Below are 27,212 nucleotides of genomic sequence, written 5' to 3'. Positions count from 1 at the left end.
GTGGGACTATATGATTCATTGAGTTTATTCACAATTTGTAAACCCTTGTTGCTGCCATGATAAGCCCATTGTTATGGTTGGCTGTTGTGTTTGCTGAACTTTAAAAGGATGAACAAATCTAATAGAGATAGGATTCGAATATTAAACTTGTTGAAAGGGAATTATCTGGTCACAGGATCATTTAGAATTTTGCCTTTCGAAAACATAACTGATTTCCTGTCCTTGCCCTTTTCTTTGATTCATAGCATGTGCAAGTTTGAATTCATCTATGCATTCTTAAAATCTTGTTGAAACCAGCTAAGACATGATGTTATTCTGTTATCACATGCTGTTCATATGGGCGTGTGCGAAAAACACACAAGTGTATCTTCCGCTTCCTTAAAGGCTTCTCATTATGATACTTGGTCATCCCTTCTTTTTAGTCCCTTTGATATATTCTTCCAAAACCAGGGTGTCTGAATGATATGCGTGACTGCAGTGTTGTTTGGTTGTAAGAATGACTTGGTTTCCTTGTCTTTGTTTCCAGTAAGCATATGCGTGTTCTCCTTATCTAAGTTAGCATTTGGTAGCTCGTTTGTCACGTCATTTGCAGTCAGTTTGGTAGTCTTGAATGTCGAAAAATGCTTTGTTCTGTTAGTTGAATTTTTCTTAGCCTGCCATGCTTATCCAGTATTGTGTGTTTCACAACCTTAAATGGTTAAGAAATCTTGTGTCAATGTGAAAGGCAAAAGTAAACTGTGGCCTGAAGTAGAAGTGTAATAACTTAAAAGGATATGATAGTGTTGAGTTAGGTTGCTCTACATTTCCAGTTTTAAATCAGGACATGACAAATAATAAAATGCCTTATTTGAATTCTCCAAGTGGCTGGATGTTACGAATATGTTTAGTCTGGATCATATGCATTTTCATGTGAGTAAACATGTATTAGTGAATCTCGGATATAGTTTGTTATTCGTTTGGGCGTTGTATCAATTTTGTGCGCTGTTGCAAGTATATTTCAGTTGGTTATGTATATTTACATATATTACTGGTATACCTTTATTTAAAACAGCTATGAATATGTATACATGAGATATATTTCAATATACACAGTATATATACAACTTACTGATTTGTTTTGAGTTTATATTCTACATGTTTAACCTTATCTATTGGTTAGATACTAATTCTTTTTCCTTTCATTTTTTTATGCATGACCATCGCATATGAGTCCTTCCTTTTCCGCATTCGGTGTTGGGCTAAAGCCCAACATTGTCTCCTCCCGAGTCAGCCCACCTGCAGCAAAACATTTAATTCTGGGCCAAGGCCCATAACAGCAGCGACAACAGCAGCGTCCCAAATGGGCCAAATCCCATTCGAACTCCTTTACATTTCCGTCATTTTATTATCTTTGTGTATGTGATTGTTTGACTAACATTTCATCTTAATTTAGATTTCTTAGCTAGAATGAACCTTAGCGGAATTAGTGGGTTCGTTTAATATGATGGGTAGTTAATTTAAAGTATCTATGATATTTATTTTATTAGAACAATTGATTTTCAATAGCATATTTGGAGTAAAAGGAATCGTGTCTTGCTATCTTAGAATATTGTTTTAAGAAACGTCACTAATACGCAAATACAAACTCTAGTATATTTTATAGATAATTTTCAAGTTTGAATCAATCATGCATTTTTTTAATTAAGCATATTTAAATAAAGATAATAAAAGGGATAAAGAAAACTCGTTAGCTATCTTGTATTTCATTTATACCTCTAACACGCAAGGCCAATTAATACATCGTCGTTTAATTTTGTTTCAAATATTTATTAAAACACTATACAAGTTTGTTTTTTTTTTTTTTTTTCTTCTACTTATATATTTTATGCAAATCTTATTTTAAATAGCATTTTTATTTAAAGCCTTACCAACTTTTATAAGTTTTATTAAAAATGACATTTAAAATCTTCTTTTATGCAAATTATTATATTCTCTCTAAATCTTATCTTAAGCAACATTCTTATATTTTTCGTAAAAAATCTTAGCAACATTTCATAGCTCTTTTCCTCAAAATCTCAGGCATCTTATTTAGCATTAATTCATTAACCTAAGTTTGGTCGGATAACCGTAGTTAACGGATTCTAAAGGATGCCTAACCCCTTTCCTTTAGGATAATATAGAACCCTTACCTAGAACCACACTGATTAAGCAGACTATTAACAGAGGTTTAGTTTTAACTTCACCTTAGTTAACGTTTAGGTGTCCTAATTCACCGTTAAATTAATTAGGTGGCGACTCCTTAAAACAAAGCATATAGGAATCTCCAATATGTTGTACTCCGCTTCAACTCCCGGGTTAAAATGGGGTATAACAAAGGGTAGACTAAGCGGGATTCGAACCCCAAACCTCATGATATTAGGCAAATGACAAAAATTAAAGGCCAACAATTTGAGGGGTAAAAATTAAAGAGCAGTTATAATCGTGCAAATGACCCCAGGACAATGATTGGTTGCACCAATAGAAAGTACTATATTGCAAAGAAATACTTTATCGACACAGATAACTATTCTTTTCTGCCCATGTTCTTGATCAGCTGGTGTTTCCGTCATCGGTCGTTTCAAATGTTAAAAGGACAATTTGTTTTCAAGGTGCATGCATACATAACTATCCCTTAAAATTCTGGAATTTCCAAATCATACGCAACCCAATAAAGTTCACAACAAAAAGCAATCTTAGTATCTATTTTTTTCCACAAATTTTAGCCTTAATAATCTGTGTATAATCAGTTTGTGTACAACCTATACAAATTTTATACTTATCATATTCATCTATCCACCGACGACAACTTCGTGAGTGCAAATATTTCAGCTGCTTGGTTAAAAATGTAAAGATTCCTAATATTTTTGGCAGTCACTACAATAATGAAGAAATGCATACTTCAAACCACCAAAAATCTTTTTCTAAACTATTTTAAATAAAGAGTGAAAAATCGATACTCCTCGTAATCTCTATTTCCACATTTTCTAGCGTGTTATATAGTCATAGAGGGGGGGGGGACAGAATTCACAAAAGTGCCAAAGAAGTGGACAAGTCATGCAAAATAACACACACGCGAATTCCAAACTGTCATTGAAGTGTAGGGTTCAAATTTTCATTATTATCCTTCTCTCTTATTTCTTTTGATCCGCTCTTCACAACACGCCCACCTAAAAAGATAATTTTTTTAAAAGAGAGAATTTAAAAAAAAAAAAAATATGGTAATTATTATCTTCATTGGGAGTTGGGACAGAGCATACCCTACGTGATCCAATATTAATGGAAAGGCAGGCTGGCTGGTTCCTATTGCCATGTGTGACAGCCTCACAAAATGGGAATGGAGAAGGGGCAGATAGCTACCTCTACCATTCCTCACATCACATGTTAAGTTGAGTTGAGCCACAACTTTGCACTAAGTGAAAACCTACCACATTCACTATTTATACTATTCCGGATAATTAAATCTAACAAATAGAATTGGTTAAATATTTGATAAAAACAAAAATGCTCGTTTTTGACCAATTAAAAGCATCAAAACTGCTCAGGAAAACATTTAATGTTCATACATTGATAAATGGAATATGTTCCTATGACATTTTTTTTTATAAGGATGAACATCCTATGACATGAGACACATGAAAATGTTTAGGTCTCTTATTGCATGGGATCAGGGGCGGAGCTAGCATAGTATTCGGGGGTTCGGCCGAATCCAGTAACTTTGGTCTAAACGCCTGTATTTGTCTTGAAAAATTCATTGAATATGTATAAGTTATTAATTTAGAACCACTAACTTAAACGAATTAGAATCTCGAACCCACAAGCTTCGAATCCTGACTCTGCTTCTGCATGGTATAATCTTTGGCAGACGAAATTTATAGGAAGCCTTAACATAATAAACTTCTCACTATGAAATAGAGCATCTACTAGTACCGTTGCTTTTTTACTTTGGCTATCTTTACTAATATTACTGTCAGTAGTGTTCTTTCTTCGGTATATTCATCATAGCTTTGTTTCTTGCATTTCTTTCAAATCTATTTTGGAAAATGATTTTCTTCAGCCTAGGGTCTATTGGAAACAATCTCTTTACCCCACAAAGGTAGGGGTACGGTCTGCGTACACCCCATCCTCCCTAGACACCACTTGTAAGATTATACTGGGTATGTAGTTGTTGTATTAGTAAACTGTTATGGGTTATTACAAAGAGAAAGAATGAACTGTAGGTACTTAAAAGGTAAGGACCTACACTGTATGGACACACCAAAGTAGACTAGCCGGTGATGAGGAAAATTTTTTATGCTAGAAAGTGGTTGGTACCAGGGTTAGCTGTATTCTTATGCTTTAGCTAGGTGGCAATTAAGTTCATCATAAAGAATGCATACACTACCTTCTGACCACAACATCTAAAAGTTCCTTGGTAGTGACATCAGGTAATTATATGGACGGCAATTCAGAAAAGGCTATATATCAACAATGGATAGATTAAGAAGACAGGGTATCCAGATTTCAACTGCATGTATCGTGTGTGCTGATGATAATGAAGAAACTCATAACCACTTGTTCTTTGAATGTTCCTATTCTACATCTGTCTAGAAAAAATTGCTGAGCTGGCTAGGCATTAGTAGACAAATTGGTAAATGGGAATTGGGATGATGCCGTCTCTCAAAGGGTGAATAGTAGAAACTCAAAATGGACCATGCTGGGATTTGTTTTTCTAGGTGTTGTCTATCATATTTGGCTGGAAAAAACAGAAGATTTCAACAATCAAGGGTAGACAATTTTGACAGACTTAGAGAATTAATTAGCATTAGAGTTACATCTTGCGCGCCAAAGTTATTATAAATGAAAATATTACTTTGGAGAGTTTGAATAGATCTCCATGTTAGTAGAAATTATATGTCACTAAACTACTCAATTTTACCTTCCTAAAAGGTCAGAAGTTGAGTAGTTGATAGTGTACCACGGGATGACTTTGAAGATTTAGTTCTGGTTATTTTTTAATAAACTTAAGTCCAATGAGCAGTTGGTGCATATGGTTACTTTTGGTTGAATAAATGTTTACTTCTGACCAGAAAAGGGACCTCTTTGAAGCTAACCTCAAACGTGAGGGACCAGTATTTTTTCTCCGGTTTTCCTCAGCATATTGCAATTGCATGTTTGAAACTTTGTTCATGTATACAAGGATTACGAGCCCCGCGCCTAAAGGGCACCTTTTTAAACCAAAAGGGGTCCTAGAATAGCCGTCTGTCCCGTCTCCAATCGTTTTTCAAAAAAAAAAAAATTGTTTTGCAAATCGTGTAATCGTGGAGCCATACACGATTTGCAAAGGTTTTTTTTTTTTTCCACAAATTCCTCCATCAATGTTTCTTTTGATATCGATTCCTCCGGTAACGAAAACTTTATTAAGATCACTGCTTTTTCATCCATAAACTGATCGGAAAACAATCAGACACAAGTCAATACTCTTTTATCGATTTACATTAAATTGATTTGTTAACATCAAAACCTTAGAGATGTTAAATTGTTGGGCTTGGGCTAAGTCTTGTGAAATCTTTTGGGTCAAGATGAAATGAATCTAATTAATATTGAAGAATTACTTTTGCAAATCGTGTGCTAAAAAAAAACTTTGCAAATCGTGTAGGGCTCCACGATTTGCAAAGCAATCTTTCTTTTTTCAAACAATTGGAGACAGAACAGACGGCTACACCGTTAAAATTTGGATAAATAGTGGAGGGCTACACGATAAACCCGTTTTGGTTTATCGTGTAGCCCAGGACCCCTTTTGGAACTTTTGTTTAAAAAAGTTTAGGCGCCAGACTCCAAAGATTACAAACTCCACAGCTTGTAGAAATATGAAGTCTCTGTTTGGACAGGAAAAGAAATAAGGGAGGTTTGATGATCTTTCAACCTTTTCTGCTAGGTGATCTAATATCTTTATGCATGTAGATATCAATTCGGTCATACTCACTTGAGGATTGAACTTGAGAAATAGAGTAATTGGAGGTTGAAATTGTGCTTTAACTCTCATTTCATTTGTCCAAAAAAGTAGAACAGAAAACCATTAGCTTATACTTAAATACTCGTAAAACGAGTTTTTAAAATACTAAAATTCAATATTTACAAGTACTGATGATCAAACTAGTATTCAAACTACTGAACTTCAGAGTAATGAAATATTATCGATGACAAAAAGCGCACAAATGAAGAAGTCCGGTCTGAATAAACCTCAAATAATGAAGCCATAACGCGCATCTAGATATTATATGGAAGCCATAACGGTGTAATCAGCATCGTTTAATTAACTTATAATGGAATTTAATCACCCTGAGAACTAGAGCTCTACTAGCAGGCCATAATCTTAATGCACGGATCCTACTATTATCAACCTCATACCACAGGTTTTTAACTTATAAGTGTTTATAACAGCGGTAGGGCTTCAAGGATACAAAGATCCCTGCTCGCTAGAGATACATTCTTCAAAGAATTCCAAGAGGGGTTCTGCATATGCTGATCTCTTTCGTTTTGCTTACTATAGCTGAACCCAAGCAAAAGCCCGAGATCATCGGATGCCAATGTTGAATAGACATGCATTGATCCTGGTATTTCAACTGCAAAAGAAATTAAAAGGAGAACATCACTTTTTATTGCTGACTTTCCTGCTCAATATATAGTGGATTTAACTCCAAACGCGTGGTAGGCAAATGAAGCTTTTACATTGTCAAAGGCGAGTACAGAGACAACTACAGTATCACATTCCCCATAAAGCTGAAAAAGCCAACAACAACCGGCACAACGATTAGCATCTTAGCTCTAGTATAGTCCCTAGAATTTCATATTGCATTCCTTTGATGCACAATTCTAAAGGATGAAGAAATGCATACCAAAAAGTTCCAAAGCGCCTGCCACTCTCACAGCTATCACCGGGTCTGCCAAGCGATAGCATAATAAACCCACCTGATCACCAAAAATAACAAACAATTTAGTGTCATAAGAATTAGTATTGCTGCCTTGAGAAAGATAGGAGTAATCAGCCACAGTGCCTCACCTAAGCAGAGGAAACTTTCTCCGCTCTTCCCATGCATTCGGGCAAATTGCATTTCCCACCTATTACAACGAATAAAAAACTTAGATGGTTATCCTACATGCATCTAACAACAAAAAGAAACAAAGGAAATTACTAAATTTAGCATAGTTGCAAGCTTTAAAATCTTCATGTAGGTGGTGTGTCCAGAAACAGAGGACCAGGTATTCGCCGTTAGCCAGTCCACTATGCCCCAACCGGAGAATGTATGGAGATTAGAGAGTATGGGTAAGTATATGACAGGAAACATGCCTTCTCGTCCTTAATTGCATCCAACAAGAAATACTGACACATAGGCGTCACATATACAAGAAGTTTCACCACCGAAAAGAACATGTGTATATAGCCTTGAACAGTATAAGCATTTTCAGTAAGAGTTGCCCATAATCAGGAGCTAGCAAGAAACCTTTTCTTTTTTCGTAGAACAAGTATAAAATCTTTGTTATACAATATGCCTCTGGAGTGTAAACCTCTCAGCAGAAATATTTCAAAGAAGTTAACAGAATCCAAGGACAAAAGAGTTGAAACTCAGGATACCTAATACATCAAAATGGCGGTCAGATTGACCATCCATTTGCCGAATTGGGCAACTCATTCGAAACCATACAATTCACAATCCCAAACTTCAAGCGCATAAAATAAAAAGTAACTGTGTTGCATTTTGTCAAATTTTTTATACTCTGCTGAAATTTTGAGGATCACCTTCACCAAGATCCCAATAAGCTGGAAATCCACTATGACTACTCTATATAGTATCTTTTACAGCTCTATGTTCTGTAATATTTTATTGCAAATATCAAATTAAGATGAATTCTTGGTCCTTAACACTAATTAAGTTGTGAACTTCAAAATGCAATAGAATACACCGACATGCAATGTACACACTTGACTCAATTATTAACCACCATTATTTAGGAAAGGTGTATCAGAGTTCCTCCGTACAAGTTTCTAAAAGCTGCTTTTTCCGCCCTTGTCCTTCTATGACCACAATAATGAAATGTCATCCTATAAAAAGCAAAGCTGAAGCAGGGTTCTGATTTGAAAAACATGCTTGATCACATGCTTTACCTGATGGCAGAGAACTGTCCAAGAACTGCAGTTCAAAATGCTTAATAAAATTCAGTCAACACCGTCAGATTAGATTTCATCCATCGGATTATGTGAAAAGTTCATCATGATTGCTATCCTTGGATACAAGCTGCAATGTTGTGCCTTTGGCTATCCAGGCAGTGAGTTGGGGCTGCTGTTCAAAAGGCATAAGAGGATGGAGGTTTCCATTTTCCAGCTGTACACCATAAACAAAAGGTAGTCTAAGTGACAGAAAACTCTCTGGGGGTAAAATTACTCGACATCCAAGAGAGAACTGCAACTTCTTTTTACGGTCTGGCTCGGATGGAGGGAGACATGCCTCCTACAAAGTCAAAATAGGTTTAAAAAAAAAAAATCAGCAATTGAAAGAATAATTTGAATGTTTATTTCCAAAGATGTACACAAAAAATGAAACAACACAAATAACATCTGAAAAAGATGCTTAAAGATATGAAAAATTACAAGTAGTAAAGCATCCCAGTGAAATGGGAGCCAATGGGAGAACTCCCTCCAACAATGGCAAGGCAACTACATTGAGAAAAAGAGGAGCTAAAAACCATTTCTAACTTCGTGTAGTCTCGATTTAGGTGAGTGCTGAAGATATAATTAATAAAAGAAGTGCACTTTTTCTAACAAATTAAGCTTTTAGAAAAGCTATCACATAATTCGACATAGTATCAGAGCAAGCGGAAGGTCTGCGTACACTCTACCCTCCCCAGACCCCTTTTTTTTGGATTTCACTGGGTGTGTTGTTGTTGTTATCAAAGCAAGCGGAGGTCTTTAGCTCAAGTCTCACTGCCACCTATGATCAAAGCAAGAATACCCACATGCTTGGCCCATGAAAAAGAATCACGTCTGCACGAGTAGTGTTTGAAAGATATAATTAAGTAATGAAGTCTGCTCTCTAATAGTTTAAGTTTTTAGATGAGGTGGTCACACAATTCAACAATGAGATCTAGATCCCAGCATTGCTGCTAAGCACCTCAACCACCTGCTCCATCGGTGAAATAATCAGGAATTTTACTCCATTCTTTGGCAGCTAAATATGTCAGTAGAAGAAGAACACAAGGACTGTAACTATGTATCATACTGGCAAGTTCATTGTTTCTGGGAAATCTGTTTTCTTGCTCATTTCAGTATAAATGTGTTTTTTTATCTGTACAATAAAGCCAGTGTAAAGCAACATGTTTTCTGACAGAGTAGCAGTTAAAGATTCACACAGAGGTCAGCTGTTTTTTGATAAGGAGCATAACAGAGTCAGATGTTCTTCCAAGCAATGCACATAATTTAATTTTTCCCTCTAGTATTGGTATTAAGATTCTATCTCACCTAACAAAAACTTCTCTTCCGCATTGTCAACTTCTGCTTTTAACAAATCAACCAATCAGCTACACTTTAATCCCAAGTTAATTGGGGTCATTACACTACTTGAATTCTAATGTATGGATTGTTAGGTGATTAATAATAATACATGAATTATACTAGTCAAAAATAAATAAATAATACTGTAGTATTTAATACATGAATTATTATACATAGATTGTGACACCAATATTCAAGTTTTCGTCTAAAGAAACATCAATCCCTATCTTTCGAGATAGGGGTAAGGTCTGCATACACTTTTACCCTCCCCAGACCCCACATTGTGGGATTTCACTAGGTATGTTGTTGTTGTTGTCGTCGTCTAAAGAAACATCAAGTTGCAAACCATTACAAATTCTTACTACATAACACCATCATGATTTTAAAAAAAAAAAAAAAAACAAGGCACCTTATTTTTAGGGTATTTTTGTCATTTTGGGTGCTCTTACCCAATAAACATCCTTATTCCCCATTTTATCCCACGTAAGGAAATGGTACCAAACATTGTATGAAGATCACAAAGTTTTTTGCGAAGAATCTAGGGTTATACGAGTAATGCAAAATTCTGAGATTATAAACAATCCCAAAGCGGCTTCATATAACTAGGTGGACAAATACAAGTTAATTCAATGTTGAAAATGGTACTACAACAACAACAACATAGCCAGTGAAATCCCACAAGTGGGGTCTGGGAAGGGTAGAGTGTACACAGACCTTACCACTACCTTGGGAGGTAGAAAGGATGTTTCCCATAGACCCTCGGCTCAGAAAGGCAATAATAAAGCAGGTCACATAAATGTTGAAAATGGCAGATAAACCAAAAGTCCTAGTAGGTAACTCATACCTCAAACTGTATGACTGGGTTTGCTGCTAAAATGACAGGGAAGTGAGGTGTAACCTGCATGACGAACAGCATACTCATTACAGCTGGCAAAAAAAGTTGATTAATCTTGGGGGATTCACAAAGATTATAGATTAATTAAAGGCAAAATTGGATGGTAATAAATATACTACTTGAATGTCACATATATAAGTACCAACAAGACATGAGACATACAGCAAATTTGATTATTGGTTTAGGCACTGAACAACATGAAACCATATCATCTAAGCACGTTCATTTGATTAGTACAAACAATGAATCAGATCAGCACTTAAAAATGACATCACATAAACAGGATAAATCTTTAGGAGGACATAAAGATTCAGGGCAATTGAGGAAAATAGCCAAATATCAGAAGTAAGACTCCCACCAGAAAGATCCTCTGGAGCTGTGAAATGGTTCCTGCAAATCTCACATCTGCTGGGTCATTCATACCCTTCGATTCCATACAATGCGGGCAGTTCATGTATATGGGCAAACTTCTATCTAACAAGGAGGTAGCATAGCCAGAGTCATCGAGATTTAGAGATTGAAGACCAGTTTCAAGATCTTTCCCTGACGCAGCATGTACTGGATGCCTGGAAAATTGACCTGGCCCTTCTATATTTGAATTTCCATCATCTAACCCCTCTTTTGACTTTTCCTGATTCCTAACCTTCCTAGAGGAAGTAGATATCATGCCATTTGCCAGCCGGCGGCCTTTGCCATGGCCATTCTTACCCCCTCTGGAGGGACTTACCCCCTTATGATCTATATTTTCCAAAGATGAAGATGTGACAGATTCTACAGGCAATGCATAAGGAGAACCAAGTCTGTTGAGATGGTCTGCAGTTAATATAAAGCGGTGGCCACGGGGACACTCATGCTCAAATCCAATGTAAATTGTTGCATGCTTAGAAGAGCTAACTGGTCTGGTCTTCTCAATTCTATTCATCTTCGTTGAATCCATATGTGTACCTATCTGGAAAATTTGATTACCTTTAGTGAAATCGTTAGAAACAATAGTACTACCATTCTTTGCTTCATGAATAGCAGGAATTACAGCAACTTTTTCCGATACTAGTTCGTCACTAATTTCATTAACCTTCTCTCTACCCCCATCCCTTGCACTTTTTTGCTTAATGTTCTTTTCTGAATTTAACATAATTTGTCTATTTGATTGTAGCGGAGGAAATCCTGAATTCGCAGCGGTTGAACCAGCTACCACCTCAGAAAAAGCTTTTCTCATACTAAAGTTGGAAACTCCTTTACCAATATTATTTACTTTATCATCTGTTTTGATATTTCCTGCAGAAGACTTCTTTTGGATTTGATATCCATTTTGCACACTCAAAGCACCAGCCTTCTCTATGCCTGAATCAGTGTTAGGCTCATCCCTGGCATTGCTACTAAGCCTATTTATATTGGCTTGCTCTGAATTGCTTGATAGCAGTCCATTCTCATATTTTGGCTTCTCAAGAAGGATAGTCCACCTTAGAAGAAACTTTTGGGTAGAACTGAAGCCACTCTGCATCAAACCTTTAGACGGCTGGTAGTATCTTGCATTCCCAACTCGAATTAAACTCCAAGCTGAGGGCTGAATGGGCCCACCTGTATCATTTCCTTGGGGTAACTGAATTGTGGGAAGAAGCTTGTCACAATCCATGGAACGAATAAAAGTAACATTTGCTGTTTCAAAATCAAAAGGATCTGGCCGCAGGAGTCTTGAACGACCACATGCACATGCATGGAGGAAGACATATCCACTGGAATGTGGCTTAATCTCATCACTTGAACATAAACCACTAGTTTCTACATCGTGCCTTTGGTGCATGCATGGTTTTCCTGTGAGGCTAACAGCATCACATAATTGCCTGCCAGAAGTCCAGATGGATGTGCATTCATCTTCCAGTTTTTGCAAGTAAAATCGTACAGCTGGTCCCTTGATCATTGAATTGAAAACATGCAGAGCCCTCTCCAAATGGGCCTTATGCTGAGAAGTTGGGTAGCACGGAGGCAACTCATTTAAATATGTCTCCTTAGCTACTGGAAGGGCCTTTTGGCACCATAAAGTAGAAAACCTAGTATTTATCCCTCTACCGCTCGCCAGAAAAGACATTGCAATTTCAAGTGGATCTGAAACTTTTGAAGCATTTCCTTCGAGAGGTGGTGAACTGGAATTTCTTTGTCGCATATTCCTCTTACTAATTTCAATCTCATCTAAAACGGCATGTTTTGCTGACAGGATCGCTTGGAGAATAAGCTGAGTAGAAGATAACCATTTCTCCAAATGTGGAAGTTCAGGAGAAGTAAATGTCTTTCCAGAAGCAGAAGCAGAAGCAGCAGCTGCTGCTGCAGCAACAGCAACCATGCCAACACCAGAAGCTGGACCACTGTTAGTATTGGAAACCACACCCCCTCTTCCTCTTAATATATCAGTCTGCCTGCAGATGAACTCCTTGATGGAAAGTAAGTCTTCTCTATTTGCACTCTGACTATGACTTTCAAGCAAAAAAGAATCTGAGGTTGCTTTCCCATTCAGAACATCTTCCACAAGGCCAGTGGCAAATTCAAGGGATTCACCTCTCTTATTAGAGGTTATATCTAAAAGTGCAACAGCCTTTGATGCATCAAGGGAAAACAGCGTTGAAGAATTTGAAACACCCCCGCTTCTTGAACCTGTATGACCAGTTTCAGAACCTGATAGTGTCCGGCATTTCTTAATGGAGAAACGAATCTGTGCCTCCAGAGAAGACTGCAATTTCTTCCTGAACCCGCCTTCCGATTTACTCACAGGACGTGCAAGCACAACCACAGAACCAGAACCTTTTGGAGCCAAGCTTGGCCGAGCTGAGGTACCAACACTTGATGATTGATTTGCTGAGGACATATCAGCTGGCTCCTCAACACTAGAGCTATGATAATCATCAGCAAAATCGTCAAGAAAAACAAAAAGTGTAACTGGAGTACATTGCCCGGGTAATAAAGAGGTATATGAACCTAAACCTGACATCAGAGTAATTGCTGAATTATTTCGGTTAAAAATGCCACGACTTTTGACGGGCGAAGGGTTGTTAGATGATCTTCCTGATGCAGCTCTACGTGATGGAGATGCAAAAGGGGAGTCAGATCCAGCGGGTGACTGAGATTGTGACTTCACAAATGGAGTCATTGCTTGTTTAGCTGCTTGCAAGACACGAAGTTTCTTCAGCATCTGTGTGTCAAAGCGTGACCCTTCTTGGATAAAAACCACAACATGACAAACCTGCATAGCTAAGCATGGTTGAGCAACACTCTGTAATTAACAAGGGGACGTATGGAATATCAAATGGAAAGCCTCCAATAAAAATCTATATGGTACACCCCACCTTCCAAACCCCTACCCAGGAGCCCAATAGTGGCCCTCCCAATTTGCTCCCTGACTAAAATACTCAGCCTTATGGTTGGAGGTGAGGGTCTTTACCGGAAGGCATCCCTTCCTGGTCAAATAAAAAAATGATTAGCACTAATCTATACTATATTAAAAGCATGAAGGACCTTAGAAATGTTGATTGAACTTTTTCCCTTCATTAAAAGACTCTACAATAGACAAAATTGTCATTTACTATTTTTCTAAAATTATTATTTAATTATATCATATATGTCCTAATACAAAGTGCAAAAACTTTTTGACGGCAATTAGATACCTCCAGGCTCTAGGTATTAATGTTTTATTGAATATCGTTCTTTCGTTATTTAAAGTAAGTGGGAGTCCTAATTGCACGTAGGTTGTACCTTGAATTTATTAAATTTTTATTTTTTCCTTATATTCATTAATTTTCCTTATCTATACTATATTAAAAGCCTCCCTATCTTCCGAGATAGGGGTAAGGTCTGCGTACACTTTTCCCTCCCCAGACCCCACATTGTGGGATTTCACCGGGTATGTTGTTGTTTTTTCTTTTTTGAAACTGGTAATTTTGTATTCCTCAGCATTAAGGGTACGCTGGCCACCTCCAAAAATTTACACTTTACTGAAAGAGATATACTTATAGTAATCCTAAAAAGTCCACTAACTGAACTTCCTCTTCTACATATTGTTCTTTACACCAAAAACTTAATGAGGTAAAGACCTTCCATTGGATCTTCTGCAATGAACTTTCTCTGCCTTCAAAAATTCTGTCGTTTCTTTCCTTCCAAATGTTCCACCAGATGCAGGCAGGAACTGTTTTCCACCAAATCTTCTGACTCTTGCTCCCTCCCCTTCTTATCCAACAGCTTAGAAGGTCTGCAGTGTGTTCAGGCATAGTCCAGTTCACCTTAGCCAAATTAATGAACAATGCCCAGACTTGTGCCGTAACATTACAATGAAGGAAAAGGTGATTGTTCGTCTCTAAGGCCTCTTTGCATAATGTGTATCTTGAAGCAATGTTTATTCCTCTTTTCTGCAATGCTTCAAGAGTCAAGCAGGCTCTCCAAGCTACCAACCAGGTGAAACACTTCACCTTAGTTGGTGCCACACTCTTCCAAATGGATTTCCAAGGTCCTGGTGTCCTCCCTGAAATTTCAGTCAAACCCTTGTTGTACAATCTGTTCACAGAGAACAGTCCATCTTGATTATGCTTCCATGTCAATTTATCTGGCTCAAAATTAGTTCCTTGAAATCCACTAATTACTGTCAGTAGTTCTGCTACCCATGTTATTTCCCAATCATTTAGAAGTCTTCTGAAAACCAAATTCCAGCCTTGGGGAGACCACATCTCCTCTATTGTACTATCTGGATTTGTGCTTATAGAAAATAAGCTAGGCAACAGTAGTTGTAATGTCCCCTGTCCACTCCAATTTTCCTTCCAGAAAAGAATCTTGTCACCCCTACCCACCTTGTAGTTAACATTTGCCTTCAGAGCCAGCCAGAAAGCTCTAATGGTCCTCCATACCCCCACACCATAGGTATTTGTCACCTCATTTGTACACCAATTCCCATTTTGGCTATACTTATATTGGATTACCTCTTTCCATAGTGCCTGATCTTCCTGATTATATCTCCATAACCACTTCATGAGTAAGCTTTTATTCTGTAATTTTAGGTTCTTCACCCCCAATCCTCCATGCATTCTGCTTTGTTGAACTACTTCCCAATTTACCAAGTGGAACTTTTTTTCCTCATTGTTTCCTTGCCATAGAAAGTTTCTCCTTAGAGTGTCCAGAGCCTTAACCACCTTGCTTGGGATAGGAAATAAGGACATCACATATGTTGGCAAGGAATCCAAGACTGAGTTGATTAAGATGAGTCTTCCTCCCAAGGATAGGTATTGAGATTTCCATAGAGCTAGTTTCTTTTCAGTCTTCTCTATGATACCATCCCAGATTTCCACTGCTTTATGCATTGATCCCAAAGGCATTCCAAGATAAACAGTAGGCAAATTCTCAATCTTGCAATTCAAAATGCTTACAAGCACTTGGATCTGCTGCACCTCCTTGACTGGGAATATACTGCTCTTCCTCCAGTTGACTTTCAGCCCAGAACATGCTTCAAAAACCACTAGTATCACCCTCAAATGGCAGATCTGTTCCTGATTTGCCTCATAAAAAACTACTGTATCATCAGCATACAGTAGATGGGAGATTTCCATAACCTCATTAGCCATATTTCTCACATTAAATCCTCTGATCCAGCTATTTTGAGAAGCAATTCTCATCATGCTGTCCAAGCCTTCCATAGCTATAATGAAAAGGAAAGGGGATAAAGGGTCCCCCTGCCTGAGCCCCCTTTCTGCAGGAAAAAAACCCACAGGTTCTCCATTTACTAGATAGAGAACCTGGTAGTTTTAATGCAGAATTCCATCCACTTTAGCCACCTGCAATCAAACCCCATTTGTCTTAGAGTGTTGATAAGAAAATTCCAGTTCAAATGGTCATAGGCTTTTTCAATATTCAGCTTGCACATCACTCCTGGCTCTTCTCCTCTAAGTCTGGTGTCAATACACTCACTTGCTATTAAAGCAGCATCCATAATTTGCCTCCCCTTTATGAATGCCATTTGATGCTTATTGACTAACTTGCTCACCACTCTCTTTAACCTTTCTGCCAGCACTTTGGAAATTATTTTGTACACACTAGTGATCAAACTAATGGGCCTAAAGTCCCTTAGTTCAGTTGCACCCACCTTCTTTGGAATCAAGGCCACAAAGGTGGCATTGAAACTTTTTTCAAACATCTGTTGAGAATGGAAATTCTGAAAAGTCAGCATCAAATCCTCCTTCAGAACATCCCAAAATGCCTGGAAGAAGGCCATTGTGTATCCATCCGGGCCAGGTGCCTTATCAACAGCACACAGTTTGATCCCTTCCCATACTTCATCTTCTTCAAATTGCCTTGACATCCATATTTGCTCTTCTCCAGTAATGCTTTGGACACCTTGAATGTTCAAGTTTGGTCTCCATGCTTCTGTCTCACTGTACAGGTTCTGATAGAATTCTAGAATTGCATTCTGAATATCCATAGGTTCAGAGGATCTAACTCCATCAACCATTAAAGTGTCAATAGTGTTGAATCTTTTGTGAGCTGTGGCCATCCTGTGAAAATACTTTGTGTTTTTGTCTCCACTCTTGATCCATTGCACTCTAGATCTTTGTCTCCAGGCTATCTCTTCATTTCTAGCCACTTCTTCATACTCCATAGCCAACTGAGCCTTCTGCAATTGCTCATCTTCGGTCAGAGGTCTTTGTTCTTGAATAACTTCTAGACTGCCAACTTGTTCCAGTATTTTGTCTTTTCTTTCCCTCCAGTTTCCCTTATTCTCCTTGCTCCATTCTTTAAGTTTTCCTTTTAACAGGATTAACTTTGCAGCTAACTTGTAGTCTGGTCTTCCTGTAACATCAAAGGAGCTCCACCATTCCTGCACTTTGCTTCTGAAACCATCCACCTTCAACCACCAATTTTCAAACTTGAAATATGTTTTCTTAAAGGACCAATCTCCGCATGTTAGCATGATTGGATTATGATCAGATCCCAGGTTTGGCATTACATCCTGTTTGATCTGTAGGAATGTTTCATCCCAAAGTGTTGAAAAGAGGAATCTGTCAATCCTAGAGGCAGTTCTATGATTTGTCCCCCCTCTCCAAGTATAGGACCCCCCAAATAAAGGAGGATCCACCAGCTCTACCTCATTGATGCACTCAGAAAATTCCTTCATAGCACCAGATAGCCTGCTACATTCAGTTCTTTCAGATGGGAACCTTGTGACATTAAAGTCACCACAAACCACCCACGGACCCTCACATAAAGCCCTCATAGCACCTATCTCCTCCCACAGTTCCCTCCTTACAATTCTCCCACAATCAGCATAAACTGCTGTAATAAACCAGATGAAATCCTGATTTATCCCACACAATTTACAAGTTAAACTTTGATTCCCATTTTCCACTATTTCTCCTCTCCACTGCCTTTTATCCCATAACACTATAATGCCCCCCCTAGTGCCTAATGACTCAAGCCATACACCCCCCATCCATCTGTTTCCCCAGAGTTGTTGTAGATAATTTCCCACTTCCCCACTCAATTTTGTTTCCACCAGAACATAGATATCAGCCCCCCATTGTTGTATTCTACTCCTTACAGTATTCCTTTTACTCTCCATATTCAACCCCCTCACGTTCCAAGAAACTATTTTTATCTTCATTATAAAGGAGTTATTAGATTCCTCCCCCTACTTCTTGATTCACTCCTTGGTTCCCCATCTTTGAAATTCATATCAAATATCAAATTTCTTAGCTCCCTAGGAACTGTCTGTTTATCAGCATTGTGTTCTATTGAGATAACTGAAGTTATCCCTTTTTCTCTCCTCTGGTCAATCTTTGTGAATAAAGCTTCGGCCTCCCTAGAGCAACCTTCAAATGCTGCTCCGAATTCCTGACTCATCCTCACAATATTACCCTGAACCCACAGGTTCGATCTCATCACTGCTTCCTTGTCACATTCAGAAAAATCTGTTTGTATGGGAGTAGGCTCTCCCAGTAGAGTTATCTGGTTTGTGTTCCCATGTTCTTCAATTTTCTCTTCATCTTCTTGACTTTCAGTTGGCAAAACCATCTGCCCATCTTCTTCTTCTTCTACAAACTCTTGGTACTGATCCGTTTCTTTATCTCCTGCATCTTTCCTGCCCGACCCAAAATTTAAATTCGCCACTTTCTTAAACCCTAAAACCGGGGAACCTGTGTGAAGTGGTAATATAGAAGAGGAGGGTATTGAAATTGCCTTTTGCATGTTGGTAGAAGCTTCCCAATTGGCAAAGCACTCGAGGAATTTGGATGCCATCTCTTTCAAGTTGTTGAAGTGATTCTTATAGCCATCTACAGTGGAAGTATCCGGAGTTTTAAGTTCTGTAGAAGATGCACGTGACCCACCATGTGATTCACTTAAAACTGGTCCCTTTTCAGACTTATATTAGGCCAAACAATTAAATTTATTTGGGCCCAGAGTTAAATCCTTCTCAGATCCAACATAAATCTGGCCCTTCTCAGTATTTGAATTTAAACCTACCGCACGTGCCACTGCAGAATCACGTGCAAAGTCAGCAACATCTGACTTTTCCTTCTGCTTAGCGACTATATCTGTACTTTTACCCAGTGTCTTCGATATCTGCTGGGTAAAAGAATGTAACACCTCTTTCTCCTCTTCTTCTCCGATGACAACTCTCGCCGGAGATTCCACCCAAACCTGGAGGGTAAAAAGAAGTCTGCCTTGCTGCAGGGTGACTTCTTTAGGAACCTCTCTACCATCTCCTTTGACTCTGATTCTAGCCCACTTCAGATGATTCCGGAGTTGAGTCTCTTCCTCTGTTTCCGGCCAGCCTCCACAAAATTCACCAATGACTTTGAAAACTTCAGATGACCAGAATTGGAGCGGCACACCCACAACCCTAATCCAGACGGAATTTGGCATATTTCCTTGTTCTATGACTCCTGATAAAGAAGACCACCACTGAAGATTGATTTGGGCTCTTTTCCAGTGTCACTCCCCTTTCAGGACTTGCTCAGCTATGCTTTTGGATGGAAATTCAAATAGAAATCGATTTTCTCCCATGGCATGAATATTGAGCCCATGGATCTGTTTCCAAGTGGAAGAAGTCCATCTTCGTAGGTCATACAAAGTTGGAACTTCCTCATTTACAAAGTAACCCACCAAGCATCTGCCAAGTACCATATTCTGATGACGTGTCATACCTTCCTTTATCTGAATAACCTCTCCCCTCTTTAATGCGGAACCTCCAACCACTTCATTGTTCGACCATTTACAGCTTTTAATTGCTTCTGCATATTGGAACTTTTTGTCTACAAACCTAGGCTCCCTCACATTAAATTTGTCAACAAAGCTATTAATGAATCTGCCAATCTTGTCAGCCAGATAGGTCCGGCCAGCATTAAACGATACTTCGGGTATGATTATCACCGCTCTCCTTCTCCCTCGTAAACTGATAATGCTAATATATCTACCAAAGCCATTAAAATTCCTAGAACAAAAGGTCTCAGAGAAACGGTCTCTCCTCTTCCATCTTCTCACTACATTGCCTCGTACATTTGATGCCTCCCTCATGTTTTGGACTATCCATTCCAAAGTCTTCTTGTTCAAAGAAACTCTTCTGATGAAATTTTTACCTCTTTCGGTCCAGTCAAACCAATGTTCTGCTGTGTTTGAGGATCTAGTAATATCATAAGACTTAAAGCCTACCGCGAAATAAATGCTATCATCCATCTCCTAGAAGGTTGAAAAAAAAAAAGGAAGTAGAGTGAGAAATCCGGTGATCAGAAGGACCACTGGAGTTAGGGGCCAGTTATCACAAAGCAAGTTTAGTGCATTGCCTCGGGATAAGTGCCTGGGAGCTTTCCTATTGTTGTTTCCAAATACTCTTGTTGTTTCCTTATATTGATTAATAGGTTTAAGTTTTTTACATACAGTGAAATTGATTGGTTTTCATGCAACTCAAGCTGGTCTCCAATTACTACTCATTATTTGACGAAATACATCGGGAACAATCAATGTCCGACAGTAGAAAGTCGTCAGCATCAAGAAATCAATAGACTCTTAAATTGTTTTTTTAACCCAGCTGCAAATTCAATTGCACGCAGGGCGTATGTAGCATATTAGATGGGGGTTAAATTGAACCCCTAACTTTCAACGCGGAGCATAAATTTAAGTGTAAAAATTTATCAAAATTTCAATAAGTAGTAGACATGAACCCATAACTTTTAAAATACAATAGGTTCAACGCTAAGAATCGTAAAAGGTTGAACCCCTAAAGTTTAAATCTTGGATCCGGCTCTGATTGCAGGAAGGTAAAGGAAAAAATGAAGATAATTGAACAGAAATCAAAGCCCAGGAGCTCATGGTTACTGCCGAATTGGTAGAATTTCAAAGTTTTATAAAGGCTTGGTTTAGCTTTAAATATTGTAAGTCCAGTATCTGGTTTAATTTTACTATGTTCCTATTGAATTGAGAAATTTTTATTTTAACTTTTATTTGATCTATTGTAAGCTTTCTCCGAACCTGTAGTAGATGTTATTTTATTATCCTGACATAATTTTGGTGCTTATATTTGTGTTGTTGCCGCGATCGATATAACCATATATTTTGTCGATCTATTGCAATTAGAGCTAGGAGGAAATTGAGGTTAAGGATGAGTACATGACGATGAGTCCGTAAGTCCACTGCGTGACTCCTGTGTCAGAGGTATGTCGAAGTATACATTATATATATAAATCTTTGTAATTTCTATTATTAGTTGTACATGCAACATATATATCATATAGGAGTCCTTTTTTCAACTACAATTATTCATCTTTTTGGATTCTCTTCACGTCTTTTGCACCACTTCTGAAACCATATAAGGAGGTGGATCAATGAAAAACCATAGTGCTTAAATTTTTAGCCGGAACAAATTTGGCAGTAGCTAGCTCAAGTTCATCTCATATTAGCATGTTCAAGTAGTGCAATCTAAACGTAGTAAGCTACAAAATTTCATCACTATCTTTGTCCGTCTCAATACCTTGTTTTGGTAAGGTTTTAAGATTCTTATAATTTATTAGAAGTAAGTTGTAATTTGTAAGGTAAGACGTTGCTATCATGACTGTTTATCATTCTAGGAATCTTTTTTGCTTCTAAAATCTGCACTTTTGTAAGCTTTAAATATTATTTATAAGTTAATTAAATGTTTTTAAGTTATTCATATATTAAAAGATCATTACTTCAAATAAAAATTTTGCAATAATCAATAGGCTCCATTTACAAGGCACGTATTCTAAATTCCTAAAAATTATTAGTTTCTACATAGTTCAAATAAGGAAAGCCTTTAATAACCAAAATTTTAGTTGATTTCAAATTCCTAAATATTAGAAAATAATTAAATTACTATTTTGTCTAATATAAATTGCAATTATGAAGGGTAAAAATGCGAAAGCACGACGCACCTTAGTGAAATGAAAATAGTTTTCATATTGGTTACAATCGTAATTTAATCATTTTCATACTATTTATGACTTTGAAATCTACTAAAAAATTTAATATTTCCTTATTTTAACTATGTATGAATCGTAAAATTTAGGATTTAAAAATCAAATAAGATGTAACCTCATAAAAAGAGTTCACTTATTTGAATTATGTAGCATAATTATAATTATTTCCATGTTACTTTTCCTTATATAATACTCCAATATTTAGGACTACTCAATATGTACGATTTTGGAGTCCAACTGATAATAATAGAAGTATTTAAGTTGCAACATAATTTTACTTCCATTACGACTCATGTTATCACTATTGTTCTAATTTACATAATTGACGGATTCTCTAATTATCAACTACACGGGTAACTTCTTTTCAAAAGTTTAAACCTTAAATGAAAAACTACCATACATTATTTCAATCTTTAAGGTTGTTTGCCACATTGATGGCCTTATTAAAAAGGACTCAACTATGAGACTCATGGTTGATGGTTGATAGCAGACGAAGCTATATATTTCAGTAAAAGGTTGTTATTTGGTTCTTGGTTAATAGCAGACTTCACTAAGATGATACTTTCCTCTTGAGCTCATCCAAAGGTTTGTTATCCTAAGTCTCAATCAAAGTACGGTCATCTAATTTTTTTTTTTAATTATTCATGTTTTAGATACTTAGGGGCTTTGTAATACTTATACTTCGTGCCTTCATTGGTGAATTTTATGTATGTGCTACATCTTATGAAATTTTCAAATTAGATATTAACTTTTGCGGTATTTGTCGGTCTTTTCAAATTATCTCATGTGTTTCGTTTTGATAGGTCTCCACAGACTTTTCAGTTCGGGTTACTTGAAAATAGCAGGTAAATTCTGTTCTTGAATAATAATTGTGTTATTTTAATATATCCTACATTTGGTTCGTGATCACATTTAGTACTTTGAATGTGTTATGAGTATAAGATGACTCCGTTAAATGATTATACTTTCAAATATAATAGGATTTGGGTTTCTAACAGAAGTTATATTTGAGTTGATTAAACAACAGATTCGCGTTAAAGAAGCCAAAAGTAAAGTAGCATAATTTTTTAAGTCTACAACTTCTAACTTCACAACTTTGACTTTTTGCAAAGTTTTTGCCCTCTTTCAGCATTTTTTTCCTTCTTATAAATATATACGTGATACACACGTGCAACACACGTACGCTAAAACTAGTAATAACAAAACTTGGAAAAGACCTTTAGGCACATGGTAAGAAGAAGAACCGGACTATCAGTCTAACAATTGAAGTCAAAAATTCAATTCTCACCCTTTAGTAAAGAAGATGGGAACTCAAACTGAATACTAAGCTACAATTTTTACGTGCTCATTTTGATGCATGAGAAAGAAAAGATACATTGGAATGATACCAAACTTTTCTACACACATTTCTTCTAAACAACTGCAAATCCAAAACCTTGCACAATTACAAGAAATAACCTTTCTTGAGTAAAACAAATGAAAGTTGGGTAACTCAATTAGGCAGCTATGACTAAAATAACTACATCAATCCTACTGCTCCACTTTCTCAGCCAGCTTTATTCATCAAGTCTCTATAGTCCAAATAAAATTGTGTTTAAGCGCTTCAACAATTTTCCAAATGAATGAAGACAGGTCCAAGTGAAGTGGAATAGATATTGATATTGCATTCACCCAACCTCTCAACTAATTTGAGATTAAGGACAAACAATCTTGCCCCACCCCATTACACAAATTATGTTTGCCCATCCCTGTTTTGTACTTTCACATATTTCAGAAAATTCATCAGTATTTATTGTACAATCAAGAAACAAAACAAAGAAGCTACTTTGGTTAATTTGTCTGAAATTTCAAGATAAAGTGAAAAAAGACTTACAGAGAACATAAAGAGCATAGCTTGGAGATCACCATATTCATAATCTTCCAATAATGAATCAAATCCCATCTTAGACTCCAAATTTCCCTCCATCAAAGGACACCTAGTTGAAGCGAATTGCAAAAACAAAATCCCCTTTTCCTCATCATGATAATAACTTACATTCCTACACTCAAACCAACTCCTCATCTCATCAGTTACAGCAAAATCAGTCTTCTCATCAAAAATTGACCTATCTAGACCCCCGTTGCCAAACACATTAGAATCAATAATCCTGTTCATTAAGTAAGCCACGTCATCGCTGCGTTTACCGATGAAACCAACCACAACGACGCCGTTTAATGGAGAGGGTGAGGTGGCAGGTGGTGGGGGTATAGGGGGAGTTTGAGAGTGAGAAGGTGGAATTGGAGGTCGAATTAGAACTCGCATGGATTGGGGATTAGGTTTTGAGGAGTCCATCGAAACCGATAAAGGACAGAATTCACATGTGTATAATTTTAATAGTATCGCCCATCAAAAATCTAAAATTGGTAGTGATTATATCCCCTCGCTAATACAGCTCTATGTAGCGGTCGGAGGACGGCGGCACGTTAGAATATATGCTGATAATTTGCCGTCAGATCTTATGGCGTTGAGACGTCGAAGACGAGAAACGGAGAAAGTACAACGGCAAGGCAGTCAGAGAATTGTTTTCTTTTGGGGTGGTCTTTAACTTTTGTCCCTCGGATTGCTTTAATTTTTATCCTTCCGCTAAAACTTTTGCAGATTCGAACTCTAGTTTAGTTAAAAAATTTAAAAAAAATCACGAGGCAGAGGGGATAGACTTTGCCTTGAGTCGTATATTTTATTTGTTTTACTTTTCAAGACAAACTTTTAGTTATGCTTTAAGAAAAAGTTATGCTTTAAGGAAAAGTTCTGTTTTATGGGGCATACTTTTAGTTATGTCTTGACTAAAAGTGTGCTCCACAAGACATAACTAAAAGTATACCCCATAAGGTGAAACTTTTTCTTAAGACATAACTAAAAGTTTGTCTTATAAGTCAAAGTCTATGCCTTAAGGAAAAGTTCTGTCTTATGGGGCTTACTTTTGGTTATGTCTTAACTAAAAGTCTGCCCCATAAGGCATAACTAAACTATGCCTTAAAGAAAAGTTCTGCTTGTGCGGCAAACGTTTAGTTATGTCGGATCCAGCATAACTTTAGTTTTTCCGATCCGGCATACACGCTCCCCAGCCCTGTATTGCGATTTATTTATTTTATATATCTGAGCGGGGTTCGAACCCAAAACCTCAGGTATTCCCCCACCTTTTCAAGCGAAGGGCAAATTTAAAGACCACCCCAAAAGAAAGGCAATCCGCGCAAAAAATATGGTGACATATTTACTTGGCATAGCTAACTCTAAGAGGTTTTTATGATTAGTAACTGCCATTTAATTTAATTATTTTTATAGCTACAGTGAATTTTCAATTTACCTATCATAGCCATATCAAAATACATTAGGTTTTATGGCTTATTTCTCTCTCTCTCTCTGTTCCTTCCTCCAGCCAAATATCTTTCCTTCTCTCCGGCCAAATACCTTTCCCTTTCTCTGATGCCTCTCTCTGGCCAGATCTGGCTCCATTTCTTCCTCCTCGACAACGATACCACTAGATCTGAGAAACGCCACGACCTCCGCCTCTTCCTTCTTCACGACGACACCACAGCTTCATTGTTGCTCGCTGGAGCACCAGCAGATCACCATAGTCGCCACTCCTAAAGAGCTTCAACGCTTGTTTTCCATCATCAGAGGAAGAGGAATTGGAACTTGCCATCCTTGGAGAAAGAAACTTTTTGTAAAGAACACAAAGGAAAAATGAAGCCACTACGCTTCTCAGATCTGACGGATACCGGAATCCACGACTTCTTCTCCTTGTTGTATTTTAGATTTGAGTGTATTTGATTTTTTTTATTTTAGTGTAAATATAAGTTATATGTATTTGGCTTATTGTATTTTAGAGGTAAACTAGATGTATTTGATTGTACATGTTGTTTGAATGATCAATATACATATGTTTGTACATAAATTTTTGAGTAAATACAGTATATTTAAAAATTTGCTTCTGAAAATTTGTTGAAACACATTCAAATACAGTCAACTCTGCGACGCCGGTGACCACCTTGCTGATCGGAGCTTAAATACATTTAAATACAGCCAAAATAAAAGGATATGTCAATAAATAAATACAATAAAATACACAGCTCCGTCGTGTATTTAAATGCACTGGAATACATTCATTTGAATACACGTGTAGTCAGAGAAATTAAGGTTGCATGTATTCAAATACAGTCAAATATACGCAAAATTAGATAAGTTTGGATACAACTTAACAGTGTATTTAAATACACTTAAATACAATTTGCCATAAACTTGCTACGAATTGCAAATTGATAAAAGATAGCTACTGATTGTTAACAACCCTTAAAGGGTAGTTATTCCTGTAAGTTGTCCAATATAATTTGGGGTAGGTAACCGGTTGCCCACTTACACTGATGGAAGAAGAAAATTTTGATTACAATTTGGGTGTGTTTGGTATGGAGGAAAATATTCCAATTTTTTAATATTTGGTTGGTTAAAATTTTGACAAATACTTTTTATGAAAACAAGTTCCTTAATTTTTGAAGGGGTGGTTTCTTTTTTAAACTAATTGATCATCTATAAGGGGGAAAAAAAAAACTAATTACATAAGAAATTCAAACAAAACTTATATGCTCTGATTTTCTTGTATCAAAATTCAAAATGCCTTAGTTGTGCCAGTGCTTTTTAAGAATCTCACTTGGCTAGTTGGTTTGTCTTGATCTTGTCGTGATGATTAAATAGAAACGAACATATTTCACTCAAGTCTTGACGCAAATTAGTATTTTATGTTTTACTTACTACTTTTGCATAAATTTTACTACTCCTTGAGAACATTTTTAAAAGAAAGTTTAATTTCTACAGATCTGTATTGAGTTTATGTAGTTCTAATCCTATGAAATATAGTGGAGAAACTTAACAAAGAAGTTGTACTAAAGGCCCAAAAAAGAAGGAAAAATGAAGGGAATTTGGCATGGTGTGCTAAGTATTGGACTTAATTGGGATATTTTAGCCGAACTTTAATAAGTTGGCACAAAATAACCATTAGTTGTACCACATGACTCATAAATCAGCCCCCAAATATTTGTTTCCCATTTTCTCAAAAAAAAAAAAAAAAAATCCTTCACTCACTTATTCATCCCCCTAAGATCTGTCCAATGTTTCTCTCTCTCTTATTTCTTCCATCTATCTCATTCATTTTTCACTCTCTTTCCTTATCTTCTTAATTTTCTCCGATTAAAATTGAAAATCTATGATGATATATTGTGAAGTGCCATGTATACATTCTGCGAATTCGATGGAGAAGAAGAGTACTATGTATACATTCTGGTA

General features: G+C 37.0%; 1 protein-coding gene across 3 annotated transcripts; it reads right to left on the bottom strand.

Moving 5' to 3' along the window:
* Positions 1–6,154: 6,154 nt before the first annotated feature.
* LOC132604588 (uncharacterized) lies at positions 6,155–24,528 on the bottom strand. Of its 3 annotated transcripts, none has more exons than XM_060318157.1 (8): positions 23,769–24,528; positions 10,798–13,671; positions 10,389–10,442; positions 8,162–8,504; positions 7,058–7,116; positions 6,894–6,966; positions 6,727–6,777; positions 6,155–6,620 (listed from the first exon to the last, which is right to left on the bottom strand). In XM_060318157.1, exons 1-4 carry the CDS (start codon positions 24,225–24,227, stop codon positions 8,250–8,252), a joined length of 3,642 nt encoding a protein of 1,213 aa, XP_060174140.1. In that variant the 5' UTR covers positions 24,228–24,528; the 3' UTR covers positions 6,155–6,620; positions 6,727–6,777; positions 6,894–6,966; positions 7,058–7,116; positions 8,162–8,249. The 3 variants fall into 3 exon arrangements, with proteins under 3 accessions (XP_060174140.1, XP_060174158.1, XP_060174149.1); XM_060318175.1 differs by having other exon boundaries at positions 10,798–13,679; positions 23,769–23,909; XM_060318166.1 differs by lacking the exon at positions 6,727–6,777.
* Between the last annotated feature and the right edge of the window lie 2,684 nt (positions 24,529–27,212).

The sequence above is a fragment of the Lycium barbarum genome, chromosome 1 (assembly GCF_019175385.1).
Source record: "Lycium barbarum isolate Lr01 chromosome 1, ASM1917538v2, whole genome shotgun sequence".
In the NCBI taxonomy this organism is placed as follows: domain Eukaryota; kingdom Viridiplantae; phylum Streptophyta; class Magnoliopsida; order Solanales; family Solanaceae; genus Lycium; species Lycium barbarum.
The sequence above is the reverse complement of the archived record's forward strand: the minus strand, read 5'-3'. Positions and strand labels throughout refer to the sequence as shown.

Excerpts from the sequence above, each read along its gene's own strand:
- LOC132604588 (XM_060318157.1), bottom strand. The coding sequence starts at position 24,227 with ATGGACTCCTCAAAACCTAATCCCCAATCCATGCGAGTTCTAATTCGA. Across the intron at positions 13,672-23,768 it reads CTATGCTCTTTATGTTCTCT|GTTTGTCATGTTGTGGTTTT; the intron begins GTAAGTCTTTTT and ends TTAGCTATGCAG. Across the intron at positions 8,505-10,388 it reads ACCCAGTCATACAGTTTGAG|GAGGCATGTCTCCCTCCATC; the intron begins GTATGAGTTACC and ends TTGACTTTGTAG.